Source organism: Poecile atricapillus, chromosome 4 (assembly GCF_030490865.1).
Source record: "Poecile atricapillus isolate bPoeAtr1 chromosome 4, bPoeAtr1.hap1, whole genome shotgun sequence".
Lineage (NCBI taxonomy): Eukaryota > Metazoa > Chordata > Aves > Passeriformes > Paridae > Poecile > Poecile atricapillus.
Genome location: NC_081252.1, coordinates 67996590 through 68012673, shown reverse-complemented (window position 1 = coordinate 68012673; position 16084 = coordinate 67996590). Strand labels below are relative to the sequence as shown.

Here is a 16084-nt window from a genome sequence, read left to right as displayed (position 1 = left end):
ATTTCCACTCAAGATTATTCGAGTAATTTTTATTGAAAATATAAGATCTACAAAGCCATGGATACCCAGCGTGGAAGAACTCATTAAGTTAGCACATTCATCTTTAAAAGGAAAATTTCAGGTTGACCTAAGGTACAATAATATTCAATTTAAAGTCTCGTTTTTCCTTCTGTAAGTTTCAAATCTCTTTTCATTAGGAGGTTCTGTGCAAGAGCTGCTTGTCATGAAAGGAAACACTTTACAATCCATGAATGTGTTCATTATATAATAAATGAACAGCAACAATATACTAGCCTCTTTTTTTTTTTTTTCCTGTTAACAGTCGTGTGTTAAAGTAAACTCTTATTTTTTTTTTTTTTCCATGATTTGGAAATTAGTTACATATGCACCAAAGGAGCTAGTAATTTCTGCTGCTTGTCAGCTACACACAATGAGTATATTGCTGTGTGCTTTCCCCAACAATGAGGATTTTAGTAATATGCAAGGTGTATAGAACGTAATACCAAAACCTGCATCACAGAAAAGGTTAATTGTTTTCTTATTCAGCTGCCAGAGTTGATAACCTTAGGCCCCTCCCCAGAGCCAAAGTAGGGGTGGCCATCCATTAGGTTATGTAAATTAAATGTATACGTTTCCTTGTTGGCAAGTTCCAAGCAGTAAGCGAGAGTGCAAACAAGGATCTGTAAGCTGCCACAAAATGTATTCATATTTCTACTCCGTGTTGTAAGAGCCAAAGGGAGGACACATATGTCAGATGTTGAAAGAACAACTGAACCTTTGCTTTTGATCATCATGGTCAGTCTGTCATGAGGTCTTGTATCCGAATGCTAAAAATGGCACCACACTTGGACATCCCATAGCCTTACACAGTACACATTTGTGTTTCCCAAGCCACTGAGTGCTGGTCTCACAGAGACCCTGACTTTATAAGCTAACAAAAAATAGATTAGGGTGCTGAAGAATCCAAGGGAGGGCTCATACAAAGACAATTAACCCTCGCACCAAAACCTAATTTCATGATTTTACTTAAAGCCACACTGAATCAGTTGTGAGAGGGTGAAGATATAAATACACCTCTCTGCTTCATCCGTAAGAAGGTGGACAACTGACCATTTGAACAGAGGGTCTTGAAACAAAGCTTAGTCGTCCTTTAAACAATGAAAAGGAGAGGCATACATAAATGGTCACCAAGGCACAATATGACAAAGGTGAAGAGTCCCTGAGACTCTGGTCTGGGTCTGTACCATTCCCCTCCTTATACAAGTAAATGAGAACATTTAGGAAAATATAATACAAAATCTCTTACAGGAAATATAGACTACACTTGCTAAAATCACTTCCCTAAAAGTGTTTATAGCTTTTTTCTTTTTTTTTTAGTTTTTTTCAATTTTTTTCTTTTTTTTTTTAGTTTTTTTTTATTTTTTTAAAAGACCTTCTTTAAACAGATAATGCAAAGACTGGTCCATTTTTTTCTTACCCGGCAAGCCAAGCTCTAATGACTTCACTAAGCAGAAGTTGTATTAAAATACATCTTCATAGTATTGCTACAATTTGGGTAAATATGTTCTGAACAGCTTGATGAGTACTAAATAAACTTTGCTGTTTTACAGCATACATTTTAATTTTTTTGCACTTTTTAAAGAATAGAAAATGCAATTATAGTGTGCAAAAGAAAAAAAATTAATTATCTTCTAGCTGAATACTGTAATTTTAAGCCATGCCTTCCATAAAAATGTATTGACATGTGTAAATAGAAGAAAAGAAAAAAAAATACAAGCAAACAGATTTCATTTCCTTGCAAGAAAAGATTAACTATCACAAACTGGATCACTTGAGTTCTGTATTCTTCAGAGAAAGAAACGAAAACAACAACCCATAAAACCACTGAAATGCTTCAAATGTCATCCATTCCACGGTAACAGGTTAAAACTGCCATGTTGGTTTCTACTGCTCCCGTTAACATGGATAGAATGATTTGCTGCTGGTTGGATATTGAATACAAAAAGCAAAAGAAAGTTGAGATCATCCCACATGAAGTCATTATTAGAGCTGGCTTTTCCCCCGTTTTGAAGTACAGTAGTGACTTCTAAATACGACCTTTTCTAAAGATCATCTGAGATTTGAAGATTTATCTGCCTGCTTCACCCAAACAACAGCTGCTGAAAGAATTTACTCTATGAAGCCCACTATACAGCATTCAAAATGTTTTGGGTTTTGTATTTTTTTCATGAAAAAATACCACAAAAAGTACTTTTAGGTTTTTGTATCTCTGAATCATTAACACATTGTAGATTTCATTTATTCTTCCATGTTTGAAAATGGTTTCTGCAAAATCAAAATAAACTGTCAAACCCCCTTACATCATGCTTCCAACAATTTGAATTTAATACTTCTTGAATGGAACGACATAATTTATTTCCTTTAATTTGCAGGATGGCTACATCAAGCTAGCTTTAAGTCACAACTGTACCTAACCACAGTTCTCTGCAGCAAACCCATGATTTACAATATCTAATATTGTGGTTACAGTGCAGGGAACCGTGGGTAAGAAACCTCCATGTCAGAGTATTGTGGTTGGGGTTTCCCGGAAGAGTGGCAGTTGACACCTCTGGAATATTCATATATAAGTGCTTCAGTCAGATGGTCCTGAGTTGAGCGGGTAACTCAGGCACTATGAGAGCCTGGCATTCAGTCTGCGGGAATGTGTGTAACCTCCGTCACTCGAACCGCTCTGCAAACTGTAGTGGTCTTCAGCATCACTGGCACTTCCAATACTGTCCATTTCACCTGGAGTAAACTCCATTCCTTCAATGTCTACTTCTAAAGAAAACATAAGAAGGAACATTTTCAGAAAGTTGTAGCAACTAGTCATGGGCCAGTGTCAATCAACATCCAGGTGAAACCTGAATCACATAATTAAAAAAAAAAAAAAGGACTGGCACATTAATTACTGAGGAAAGGATCATCTTATGCACTTGAGAATTAAAATCCCTTCTGTCCTCAGCCACATAAATATACTGCATAACATCAATACCAAATGCTTTCCCAGAGCTGTTCCAACCTGCAGATAGACACTGATTTAGAAAAAGGGGCTCAGCCTCAGAGCCTGTCCTACTGCAGTGCTGCCCACGGTAATTCCAACCATGCAGGTGTTGGCTGGCCATGGTGTAACTGCGTGGGTGGTTGGGTGGCCCCAGGGAACTGCCCCAAGACCGACCATTCAACCCCCCTGAGCCTTGAAACAGCCAGCCTGGGTGACTGTTCTGCACAGAAAAACTTCCAAATGGGAAAATAAGAAATGGCAACAGCCAGCTTGATGAGCTGTCTTAAATAAGAACCAAATGCAGAGAGCCCTTGGTGATCGTTGCACAGAAAATGTTTTAAAATTTCACAATAAATTATGTGGAAATAATTTATTCACACAAATGAATTAAGCCAAATAAGACTTTTTTTTTTTTCACAAGAAAATATTATGCCAGTCTCACCTATAATTACACTAAAAAATCAAAATATTAAATGGGAATTGTTAAAAAAACTGGCAAAAAACACATGCAGGATAAATAGATTTAAAAATACACACCGTATTAAGAGCTTCAAAACTGATTAGGAAAAAGACCATTTTTCAAAGAATGTGAAAAAGATGTGTTAATTTTTTACTCTTCAAATCACATTATGGAATAATTTTGCCTGGGTTTTGTTGAAAGCTTGATTTTAGTTCTAAATGACATTTCCTCGTTTCCCTACTTCCCTTTTCCTTCCTGCTCCTGCAGGCCCCTTTGGGAAGGCCTGGCTCAATTACCTTGTTCAGAGTCAGTGGATATTGTTGATCCCATGCTGTCAGTGCGGATTCGCTCCATGCCCTGCACGGATAGCTGCTCCAATCTGCGCTTGAGGTAGCGGTGCTCCCGCTGTAATTGTTCTTTAATATTTAGAGCTTTTCGGTCCTGTTCTTCCAATTTCTTAAAAGGGAGAGAAACACATTAAGCTGACAGTTTGTAGCCATGTCAAAGCATAAGTAACTTAAAGTCTTCTCGCAAACAGAAATTTAAAAGAAATTTAAATATTTTAATTAATTAATGTAAAGTTAAAATTAAATTTAAGAGTTCAGTTTTTTAGTTAGCATTCTGTAGAGGTCAGTACAATTTTAGCAGGCTGAATTTGTTTCACAATAAGATGTATGGTTACAGGGGAGAAAATGAATAATAAAAAAATCCCTCAAAGACTCTCTCGCCACTAGCAGGCATTCCTTGGCTAAGACCATATTATTGTTGCCTTGGTTGTGGGGAATATTTAAATCATTTTATCGGGCAAAACCAGCATCATCTTTGATAACTCAAGCACAGCTCAGGTTTCAGTGAGAACATAACGCCTCTTTAGATGAGTCTCTTATTTCACCTATCACCATAAAGGAACCATCATGAGCCTCTGAATGTTCTCCCTCCTACTGCAGGCCATGGAAAATTTTAGCATTTAAAAGCTTCATTAACAATTAGCAGCATCGATTATATATAGAAGGAGGAATTTACTAACAACTCTCTTTATTCTTGCTTTTTTTTTTGCCTTGAGACTTTTGCAGAGCAAGTATGATAATTCCGTGATATCACCTACAAAGTCAGTGGTATTAATCCAAAATTTCTGAGCAAACAGCCTGTGAAAGGATTCTTCAGATATCTACCTAAAATCTCCCCTCTGACAGAATAAAAGCAGGTATTAATTTTGCAAATAAAAAGAATACTTCACACCCAGTAAAATGTGCTGCACTGTTGGTCCAAATGCAGTAGCAGGAATAGTATCTTTTAGTATTTGAACTGAACCCCTCTTCTAAATCACTGGTGGCCATTTAAAAAAATTGACTATATAATCAGGGAAAAAATTGTAAGAGTATGATGGGATTAAAGCATGAAGGATACACAAATCAAAACACCTTTTATTATTAAAAAAATATTATCTTTCTGATGCAGTAAATTACAGGTTGTAGCAGTAAAAGCACTTATAAAAGTGAGCATTTCTCTGTGAGCTGTGTTTACACGATCACTGAGATTTAGGAGATGTGCAGGGAGTGAATACAGCTGCTGAAGATTCCTCCCCGCCGTCTGAATGAACCTAGGCTTGGTTTTCTGAGGAGAGCAGGCTGGGACAGTGCACAGCAAACCACAAATAAAACCCTTTCAGAGATTTTGCTGTTCCCATGCAAGCCTGAAATAAAAGTGTTTGAAAAAATAATTGACGCTCTTGAACAGGGAAGTTTCCTGGCTCAGTGAAATCCACCTTCTTCCGCCACATTTTAAGCCCCCTCCCAACCAATACACTCTGCAGATACTCATCATAGGTGGATACACAATGTTATAATAGGAAAAGGGGTTGGTACATCCATGTACACAACAAACCAAATGTGCCCAATTGATCAGACTTCCTTTTCCTGTATTTTCCTGGCTGCAATCCCAAATTCTAACAACTATTTTAGGAAAGAACTCAGTGATTCATATCCAGGAGACTCAAAACTGTCCAATCTTTCAGAGCAGATTTCAATATATGGGGGGCGTGCGTGTGTGAAAAGTTCAGAACTAATGACTGTGTTCGAAATGCCAGTGGGGCACGGGCAAGCTCTGGCAGGGCAGGGGAGGGAGCTGACCTGACAAAGGGGAGCAATTAAATGCTAACCCAGTTAGGGCAGGTTCATTTAAAATCTTAAAAAGAAAGTTAAACTTCAGTCTCGGTTTTCAGAAAACGAGTACTTGGTGCTGTGCAAGACGGATCTGGAAAGAATCTGTTCCCAGCTTTTTTTATCAGCAGCTGAAATGGTAACTACAGGGCTAATCTCGCACGCTCGCCACTTGTAAAAACAGTTTTTCAATTTGTATGCATAAGCCCATGATAGGGGGGCAGCCCAAGACAAAAACCACATGCAGTGCCTTTCATGCATGTTAGCCTGAATTATAAACAAGAGGCCAAAATCTCAAATGGTTAAAACAGGGGTTGCCCAGCTGGAGTGAATGTGCTTAGAAGTGCTGAAAAAGTAGCTCTGTAAACTTGTTCACAAGAATGGTTTTGTTTAAATTAATCTATAATTCTTCCTATGAATCACACCTATTTCTGTAACTGCAGTGAATCTTAAAGCCGTGCATCAGCAGGCTGCTCTCCAAAATATTCCAAGATTACTGGCAGCATTCAATTCTGCCTGACACTTTTCTTGACCTGTTTCTCTGTAACACTGAAAAAATGCCAGATGAGTAATTATAGTCCTGGACACAGCAGCAGAAACCTGTTCTTTAACTTCTACATTTGAATACCTCTTTGTCTTATTTCTGCATATAACCCTGTTCCCTGAAAACAATGACAGTGAATATGGGAGTGAAGGTGTCTTTGGAGAAAGGAGGCCTGAGGAAAAATTTCCTTTGAATTACCTGTGCAGATGTAGAATCTGCACTGCTGCTGGATCACAGGTGAGATTTGAGGCTGTTTTTTGTTTTAAACTTGTAACAAGGGAAGCAGCAACTAACGAGAAATTGCATTTAATTTTTTGTTTCATTTAAATGAGAATCTGGTCAACAAAATGTTGATGGTGATAAGGCTCAGTAATAGATATAATTTTTTGATTCCATTTTTTTTTCATCATAAATGGATCTGGCTTTTTACATTTAAAACAATGCAATATTTTGCTCAGTTCTTAAAAAATAAATCTATTAATCAAAGAACAGGTTTGACAGATCTTTTTTTAATTATGGTGTAAATGGTTAAATACACTAGTTAGTGTATTTACTAACACTAAGCAGCAATCACAAACCCACTGTTTTATATATTTGAGATGCTACATTGCAAAACACTAAACTTTGACACTGACTGAAATCCCTGCAAGTAATAAAGGACAATAAATCCAGAAGACTGGACATATGGATATGGATTTTGTGTGAAAATTTGTTTCCTCTCTATGGATACACATTCTGGAAGATTCTCCCTTAAAAGAAATGAAAACATGGATGAATGTTTTTACCTTGATATGCATCTTAGCTCTTTTCAACAGACTTAGAGTGGTGTGTCTGGTGCTGTCCGGCCCGAGAGGCACAAGCTGTTTTAGCTGTTCCAAATATAGCCGGAGTTTAGCCCGCCTGCAATCATTAAAAACGAAGAGCGTTGTAGTGGAGTTGCACCCGAACAGAATATCCTATATGCAAACACCATCTGTTTGCAGGATCTCTGTGCAGAACTCGAGTCAACGGTGGCTTCCTTTCCCCTCCCTTTGGCAAAGTTTCAGACTGAAAGGTCACTTGAAATGCAGTAATGCTGCTTGGCACACTCAGACAGGAGGCTCATACCTGTATTTCAAAGCAGTTTGCTCAGCCTGGTCAGTCCCATCTTACCCAAAGTGGAGTATGCTCAGAGATCTGAGACATCCAGGCAAGGCTGCACATGCAACCTACGGCTGGGTAAGGAAAAAAAACCCTGTGATTTTGCTCAAATGCAGTGATTTCTGCAGGCACAGACAGAGCTGTGGGCAGCTGCAGACCCTGATCCCCCTCTCCCCATTCCTACCCCTGCCTGCTGCAATAGGACACACTCCAGCTATGCAAGGCAACGGCATCCGTGCAGCTCTTCACAGCTCAGAGCTGTTTCCAGCCATGGTTTAACAATGTATTCTAACAGGGAGGTCCTGATGCCCCTTCTCCTCTCTTCTACTGACCCACAGTCCCCCAGAAGGAGACATTCTTCCTCTCACTGTACAGTGTTTATTATAAACAGACAAGAAAAAACACTTCCAGCCATATTTCTCAACAACAGGCTCCTGCTTTCTCTGTTACTCCCTTTTGAGTATCACTACTGCTGCTCTCAACAATCTCCCCTGTACTACTGCCATTAATCTATCAGCAAAAAGAGGATGAACCAAGTACTATTTCTACAAATGTTTTCCAAACTAGAAAGCAGCTAGTAATACAACAGTCCATGAAACAGTTGCTTGACCTATCCAAAACAAGGCAGTGGCCAACCAAAGAACAGCGTGCGAGTGCATTTCTACAGTTACATCCTCAAGAAAATCTCTTCTGGTTTTGATTCACAGCCCTTGAACAGGAATCCACACAGTTCTGCAATGAGATAGAAACTAATGTGGAAGTGCTTCCATGAATACCTGCTATTAGCCTTTCTGCCAGCCTGTTACAGACTGAGCAAAGCAATGACCTGGAGCTGATACCGCCCTCACAGCCGTAAGAATAACTGAAGCAGATCACAAGTGTGAGGTGAATAATCATCTTTTTCAAATTTGGTCAATGCTGCATGAAGGAAACAAACACTGCAGAGGATTCAACACTTCTGGTTGAGGATGAACTTTCTTTTGAACAATGAGTTCAGAACCACAGTCCAGCATCAGTGTTTGAAATGCAGCTGAAGAGGATTTAATATGCACCAAATGACAAATTACACACGTGCAATTGGAATTATTAGTGCAATGTGAAAACAACCTCAGAATTATTGGTGAAAAAACCCAAAGCAAAATAGAATATAATATAGAACAGTAATGACTACATATTCACACATTTAGTTCTGTCTGCCTATAAATCAGCAGTGTACAAGGTAAGAAATCACAAAGCATTTCCATAAAATTTCTAATTTTTCTTCAAAAGCCATTTAGGGAAGAAGGACTTTTGGTGAAAATGTGATTCACATGAGAAAACTGATGACAGGCTTTTTGTTTAGGCCTAGGTTTGTTTTTAAATACAAGGCTCTAAACTTAAGCATCTAAATGCTTTTATTTAAACAACACCAACAAAGACTGGCCTAAGTATTCACAAAAATAGCCCCCTCAGATCCCCTGAGGCTGCTACCTTAAACTGGGATATTAATCTTTAAAATGGTGAAATACCCACAATAGGGACTACTGGTATTTATACAGAAAATCTTAATGAGGCAAATTTTTATTTCTGTGTCTGTAATCTCTAACAACTGTCTGGCTGGATTTGTGTTTTAAATACGAAACCTTGCATCAGGGACTAAATTCAAATAATCTTTTTGTTTCCTAAATGGTCTCTGAACATACACACATGAGTATGCATCTCTCAGCATAGCCTGGATGCAACTGTATTTAGACTGATGACAAGGAAGTGGGGACTGAAGATGAAGGAGGATATAGGAAGGAACAGGAGAAGGATAGTACCAAATAGTAGATAGAGAGGTTAACACCTTGAAATGGAATGATCCAAATACTGGGAGCAATTAAAAATCTGATAAGGAATATACATAACTGTTGATCTGAGATTTACTTAGTATTAATTCTGGAATTCTTCAGACTACATACTAATCTGCCTCTTGCTATTTGAGGAAAGTCTGCTTACCACAGGGAAAAGAAAGTAAGGCTTTAGTGGGCTTCCTTGCCGTCAACTGGGGAGTTCACAGAAATATCACCAAGGATCAGGGGCATGGCTGTGTGTGTGCCTTTTTAAAGCACAAACTCTTTTATGTTACCTGCCAGCCCAGCAGAGCAGGACTTCACAGAAGTGCCATGAAGAACATGGGATTGAATCTATGAAGAGTATTTTAAGTGACCAGTAAGAATTAAAAGATCTGAATATTAACAAAACTGCTTTAAGGCTTTTTCAGTACTACCAACCAATACTGATATCATGTAATAAACACACTTGCTGAAAGACCTCCTCTAACTTCACCTTTTTTTCTTAAAGAGACTTTTTCTTTCATCTAATTACTCAACACATATGAATCCATTACAGATTTTAAAGCATAAGTTTTACACAGATGTTGACATAAATGCATGTTTATGTGACTAATTCATATATTTTAATTGATGGCATAGATTGTGAATGCACAAAAAGAAAACCAGCCCAGCACAATTCCTCTGGTGCTGGAGTAAACATCCCCATGTTTTTCATCTTGCACATCTCAGAAAAAACTGTAAGAATGTAAGAAAACATTTCAGGCATGTTACGTTAACAGATCACACCAGCAGGAGCAAGGGACTCAAACTTCACAGCAGAGAAGTTGTCTCATACAGATTCTGCCAGCACTAATTTCTCTCTTTTTCTGCAGGGACCTGACAGCTTTTGCTTCTCCTCGGCTGCCTGTGACCACAGGAGGAGGGAAAGGCACTCACAGAGGTAATCACAGCCAGAGCTGCTTTGTGTTTTGCAGCTCACGCCTTAAATTCCACCTACAAAAATAACAAAAAGAAAGGAAAAAAAAGAAGCAGCCTGGTGTCAGAGCAACAGGGTAGCAGTGTCTGTGCATGAAATGTGGTTGAAGTTGGGTAATTATGCTCTGCTCCAGCTTCCAATCCCTGTACTACACCTTTGCCCACACCCAGTGTGGTATCAGGGCTGGACACCAGGCAGAAGAGGGCACTTTCCTCACCTCAGGTGGATGCACAGAAATATCCCCTTCATCACTGGTACTGATTTCATCTGGGAAGGTAGGGATCTAAAATGTGCCATCCAAAATCTGAAATCCAAAGCAAGCCTGCAGCTCTCTGTTTTGGGTGTAGCCCCACATATGGAGAGGTGCATGGGTGCCCAGTCTGATTTATCACATTGCCCTTTGTGCCAGATGATAAAGGGGCTTCAGATGTTCAAGACTCCAGTGTTTCTCCGTAAGCAAGTTCACAGCAGGGTCCTCTGAGTCTTCTTTACAGCTTTTCTAGTGCTTGATAAGCCCAGGCTGGTCACCATTCCAGGGCAGTGGCTTTGTCAAGCAGCTGTCCGGTGGCTCCTCATATTCACGTAAAGGACAAAGCCACCTGCTGATAACTGACCCAAAGGCTACCAGCAGGAACTGCCTTTAACTGGTTTGGAATCCCTGTAAGCCAGGATGGGCAACAGAGGCAGGGGTTTCAGAGCCCATGGCAGAATGAACCCTGGAGCCCCACAACATGGAGGGACAAAGCAGCAAAAAAGTGGTATTAAGAATTTTCCTGTAGAACAAGGACAGTCACCAGAAGACCATCACAGGAAGACCACTCACTGACTCTAGTCCTTGGAGAGTCCAGTTTGCTCCAGTGTTCAGCTATGGAAAGGCAGATTCCCCACTTCTCTAAGAAAGGATTGCCATACAAAGATGTACTATGATCTTTGACCTTAATCAATTTCAAAATTGTGTTAAATGAGTCTATTAAATAATAGTCAATAAGCTTTGCTGCATATATGAAATCTCAGATGGAAATCCAAGCAGCACACCAAGAAATGGAATACTAAGATGCAGAAAAAAAAAGAAAAAAAAAAAAGAAAAAAAAAAGAAACAAGAAAGTCCATTGTTCACCCTGGATAATCTTCATTCCAAGGAAACTGCAACAACTCCAAGAAATTCCTACAACCACTTGACAGGCGGTTGCAATGGGAACAAAATGCTTTTCTGTAGGGCTAAATAATGCAACAAAAGGCAATGGCTGTGAATTCAGCGGTTCAGGATGGACACTGGGAAACAATTTTTTTATTGTGGTGCACAATCAGAATAGGTTGCCCAGAAAGGCAGTCCTTGGAGGTTCTTGAAGATTTACCCAGACAGAGCCATAAACATTCACAGACACACATTTATGTCCATGAACATGTAAATCCAAGACTGCCTGTAACCCTTCAGCATTTGACTCACAAGATTGTTCTCATTCATGTACCAGCAAAACATCCACAGCTGTGTGGCTTAAACCTGTTCTACTCTGATTGACAGAATGCTGGTAGGTTTGTGGAGTGACCTGATCCACTGCAGCCTTTCCACAAGGGCTCTCCAGGGCTTTTTTTTTTTCAGGTCCAGCACAGCAAAGAGAAATGGCCTGCAGCCAGTCAGACAGCAGATAGCTGTTCAAGCAATAGTCACAGTTTTTTTGACAGCAGCAAAGGTGTGTTTCCTAAACCATTCAAGTGTAAATCTACTGGCTTTATTTAGAGGCCACTGAGCTGCACAGAGCCAGCTGCAAAGGCAAGGTGCATATCCCACACAGGCTGCTCAGTCCTCAGCATGGAATGCCTCAGGCCTGCTGACATTAAATGGCCACAGACACTCATGATACAGGGTGACAGCACTGAGTTCCTGTGAAATGTGTGCCTGTCCATCCTGCCACCCCAGCTGGGCACTCCCTGCAGACCAGCTTCCAAGAGCCCTCCACATCTTCATGGCAGGTAGCACGGGGTGGGCGTCTCCTGGAAGCTGCACCCTAAGACAAACTGTTCCCACTGCTAGCATCATGTTCCTGACTGCCAGAGGTCACTTGCTGAAAGTGCCATGGGCCATGCTCATCTGTTTCTGAACAATTGTGAGCAAGAGCATAAAACTCACTACAGACAAGTCAAATTCATGACAAGTGTTCACCTTGCACATCCTCCACGGCTCACTCCACAGCCCCCACGGAGCACAAGAATGACTCTCACATGTACCCATTCTCTGCTGACCCAGAGCTGGCTGTAGGAAGGAGCAACTCTATCAGCAGTTTGTCATCCTGTGGGCCAGAACAGTTCTGTCTGGTCCACACCTAGCAGATTGTCCAGTCTGGCAGTGGAGCTGTCCTTGCCATACTGGCACCTTAGACATGCAGCATCTCCAGCTGATGGGCAGCAAGGATGTGGAAGGTTAGAAAATGGCCAAAAAGCCACTAAATGTCCATATTCCCACACTGCATGCCCTGAATTTCCTTTCACGTTGGCTGCAGCAGAGGCTGGCTGGGTTAGACATGATGCTGTTGCTTCCACATGCACAGCCCATTGTACCTCTCACCACAGTGCACCACTGAAGCAGGCATGAAACAATGCTGGCCTCACAAATAGGCCCTAACTGTGCTTTCTGTAGGATGCCTTAGTGCTAAAAACACTTGTGTGACTGAACATGTGTCTGTCAGATGTCCCAGTTTTACTCCACTAAACTAGCTCTGTGTACAGGAGGTTGACATATTCTCGAATCAACTCCTAGGTATATTTGTTTGGTGTTCTTCTGAAAAGAAGAGGACACTACAGGTCAAACTCAAGCAATGCAACCACTACAAGGCACACCAGTGAGAATAACTTCACATCTATTTGAAATAGATGTAAAAACTAAAAATTTGTCATTTCTGTACATTAACCATTTTGGTCTAAAAACCAGACAGCATCAGACCCTATCACAAGGCAAATTCAGTACAAACTAAACCCTGACTTCAAAGAATAGAAACATATTTGAAATTAATCTAGAAGATGCATCATTACAAACTGGACAGCGTTACCTAAGCATTTCATATTCCTTCTCTAATGTTTCACATTTTTTTTCCACATTCAAACCTATCCTGGTGCTGTGCAATGAAGTTAATACACAAAGGTTTAAATATAGAGCAGTTACTAAATTTTTCATTGTTGCATAATGTCTATGTAATCTGGCTTAATAACATGCATAGGGTGAAGTCAGAGAAGAATCTCTGCACCAAATATTCACTTCTGGAGTCAAATGTTATCCAGATACACTATGAACCAACATAGCCTGGCCCGAGCCCACAACTTTGGGTCAGAGACACCAGCAGTGAACTGCTGATTGTGTTTCCTCCTTAAAGCAAGGTGATTTTATCTCCTGCCAGACATGACATTCAGCATAAAATACAGAAGTGAGCTAACTGCAATTGTAAGACAGTCGTGTTTTTACAGGAAGACTCTTCACAGATTTATTTATGAAATGCAAACACCTGCGTACAGGGGGCAGTTGAGTTTTAGACAGAATCAGCAAAGAGAAGCTCACGATACTTTGTGACATGCACTGGGTAAGGATGAACACAGACAGCATCATTACTCATAAACATCATTATTTCAAAATTTTTAAAAAATGCAGAAATGCAGCAGTACAAAACTTCCCCAGTGTGACTTCAGGGTTCACCTGCCACCAAGGTAAAACGAGGGCGAGAAACTGCCTGCCTTCTGATACCAGCTTCAATCCCATCCTACTGGAGCTTGACACAACAAGGCAATATCTTTTAAGGGCTGCAGCAATTTCATTCTGTGCACAGTCACACTCTAAAGTGGTGAAAGGATTTTGCTGCAAATTGTTTTAATGGTACTGAAAATTTAATATGTTCTTATTATTTTGCGTAGTCCTGGATATCATGGTGGCATATACAGTGTTGGTAATCATGTAATTATATACCCAACTCTGCTTAGTAGAAGCTGGTACTCAAGCATACTTGCCTTGCTCCTCTTTAAGCTAACACTTTCATTAAAGTGTCAGGAATTACATATTTACAGCTCTACAAGACTTTTTATAAGCTACCAAAGATGACTCTGTACTAATTAAAATACATTTGTTTACAAAGGCATTTAAAGAGATTATTTATAAGCTTCCATCTTATGAAATCACAGAAATTCAATCAGATAAATGGTTCAAAAGAAACCTAATTATTAATGGTCCAGACAGTATTTAGCATATCTCTAGCAAAATATTAAACATAATAGAAGATAACAACCCTCCACTGCAATAAAAATAGTTTCTTTCGGATTTATTTCACTCAGAAACGCTTTTAATACTTTCTCCTCTACAAAGGATACCTCAAATGCTTCTTTTTTTTCTAAGGGATGCTCTAGCTCACACTTGAACTGCACAATCTATTTCAACTACACAACAAATATGCTTTAGTGAAAAGAAAAGAAAACCTCTTAGTATTAAAGCACTGTACCATAGCAAGGCACCCAGTGTGCAGATTGCTCCGAGATGTGTGAAAAGCTTGCTCACAGCTGAGTGCCTTGGAGTCAAACCCAGAAATGCAGTCTTGCTCTTACAGCAAACCTCTTGGCTTTTTATTATCCAAGGGAAGATAAACCAAACACCAGTGTTCTGCAGTAAGCTGGGGGTCTTTTTCATGTTAAAAACAAATGCCTGAAGTTTGTGCACTGGTGAAAATTCATCCAAGGCATTTTTGTCTGTGTCTAACACCTCACAGGGCCTCTGCAACTAAATTCAGCAGTAAAGCCCGCGTGAAAACGAACAGGCAGGAAGAGCAGCAGTGCCTAATTGCAGTGATTGTTAGTGAATTAAATGCAACAGCCCGCTTTATTTACTGTGGTATTAACTGTGAGTTTCATCCTCAATATGCATTTCCAGCATGCTGAATACTTGTCTGCACCTGCTCTGCTAAACTGAAAGCAGCCACATCGCTTTGGCAGCCAGGTGGTCTTGGGGTACACCTTGGAAGTGTCCAAACACGGGATAACAACTGCTGCAAGTGCCTCTTACCATCACAAACTCTCTGAGAGTCAGCGCTGCTCTGAACTTATCTGCAAGTTTTTATGTGAGTGCTTCTCAGCAACGCCTGGTGCTGTTCCTAATGCTAAGGAAATAGAAGAAAATCTCTGCTGCCTGTTAACATAGCCTATCATTTCCATGTTTTGCACATTTTATCACTCTGAAAAATATTTTAGTTCTTTTACACTGTATCTAAATGCACACTACAGCAGCTCCAGTGCATTTTGTTTACTTTCCCTTATTGCCACTTCAGCCCACAAGCTGAGTCCAGACTCCACACTTGATCTTTACCTTTTTACCTTCCAAAAGATGCCACTTGTTCATGTTTTAAAACATATACATGGAACCAGAACTTACTCCTACATCTTTCAGTACACATAAGTTAATGGAAGCATCTGGAGTGCCACAAATGCATGCATTTTTGGCTAGCTAAGCCTCTTGGCAGCAGTGCACAGAAAGATAGCTGAGATGCAAACTGGGAACAGGTGAATAGTGACTGGCCTGTGAGAGGGAAGCTGCTGACTCCTAAAAGAGGGAATACCTTCCTGCCCATGTTGCCTCCTTTGTCTCTCCCTCCATTACCCATCCCTCCAGTAGCTCCTTGCTGAATATAGTGACACTTACCTAAGTTACAAGCACTGGGCTACATCCACATTTCCTTATCTCTCAAAAAGCCCACAAGGAGACTTTGATACGCTTTATGTTCTGGTTCCCATTAGAGGGTGAGCTGTGGTTACCCATGTGCTGCCACAAGCCAGGGACATCAGCTAAGATGGGCAATGACAGCAGTTCCCAAGGCTTGCTTTGGTGACTGGAATGACCCTGCAAAGCAACATGGACAACACCAGCACGAGACCTGGAGTCTCAGCAGCTGCTGGCTGGCCAGACTGCCCACGTGCTGTCCCTT

General features: G+C 40.3%; 1 protein-coding gene across 3 annotated transcripts in view; it reads right to left on the bottom strand.

Annotated features, from left to right (window-relative positions):
* MXD4 (MAX dimerization protein 4) overlaps positions 1-16084 on the bottom strand; it is a 38378-nt gene continuing 22294 nt past the window's right edge. For all 3 annotated transcript variants that reach the window (XM_058837449.1, XM_058837448.1, XM_058837450.1), the window contains exons 4-6: positions 6992-7106; positions 3800-3959; positions 1-2820 (exon numbers count right to left, since the gene is read on the bottom strand). In XM_058837449.1, the coding sequence (XP_058693432.1) occupies positions 2672-2820; positions 3800-3959; positions 6992-7106 (424 nt within the window). In that variant the 3' untranslated portion in view covers positions 1-2671. The remainder of the gene's footprint in view (positions 2821-3799; positions 3960-6991; positions 7107-16084) is intronic.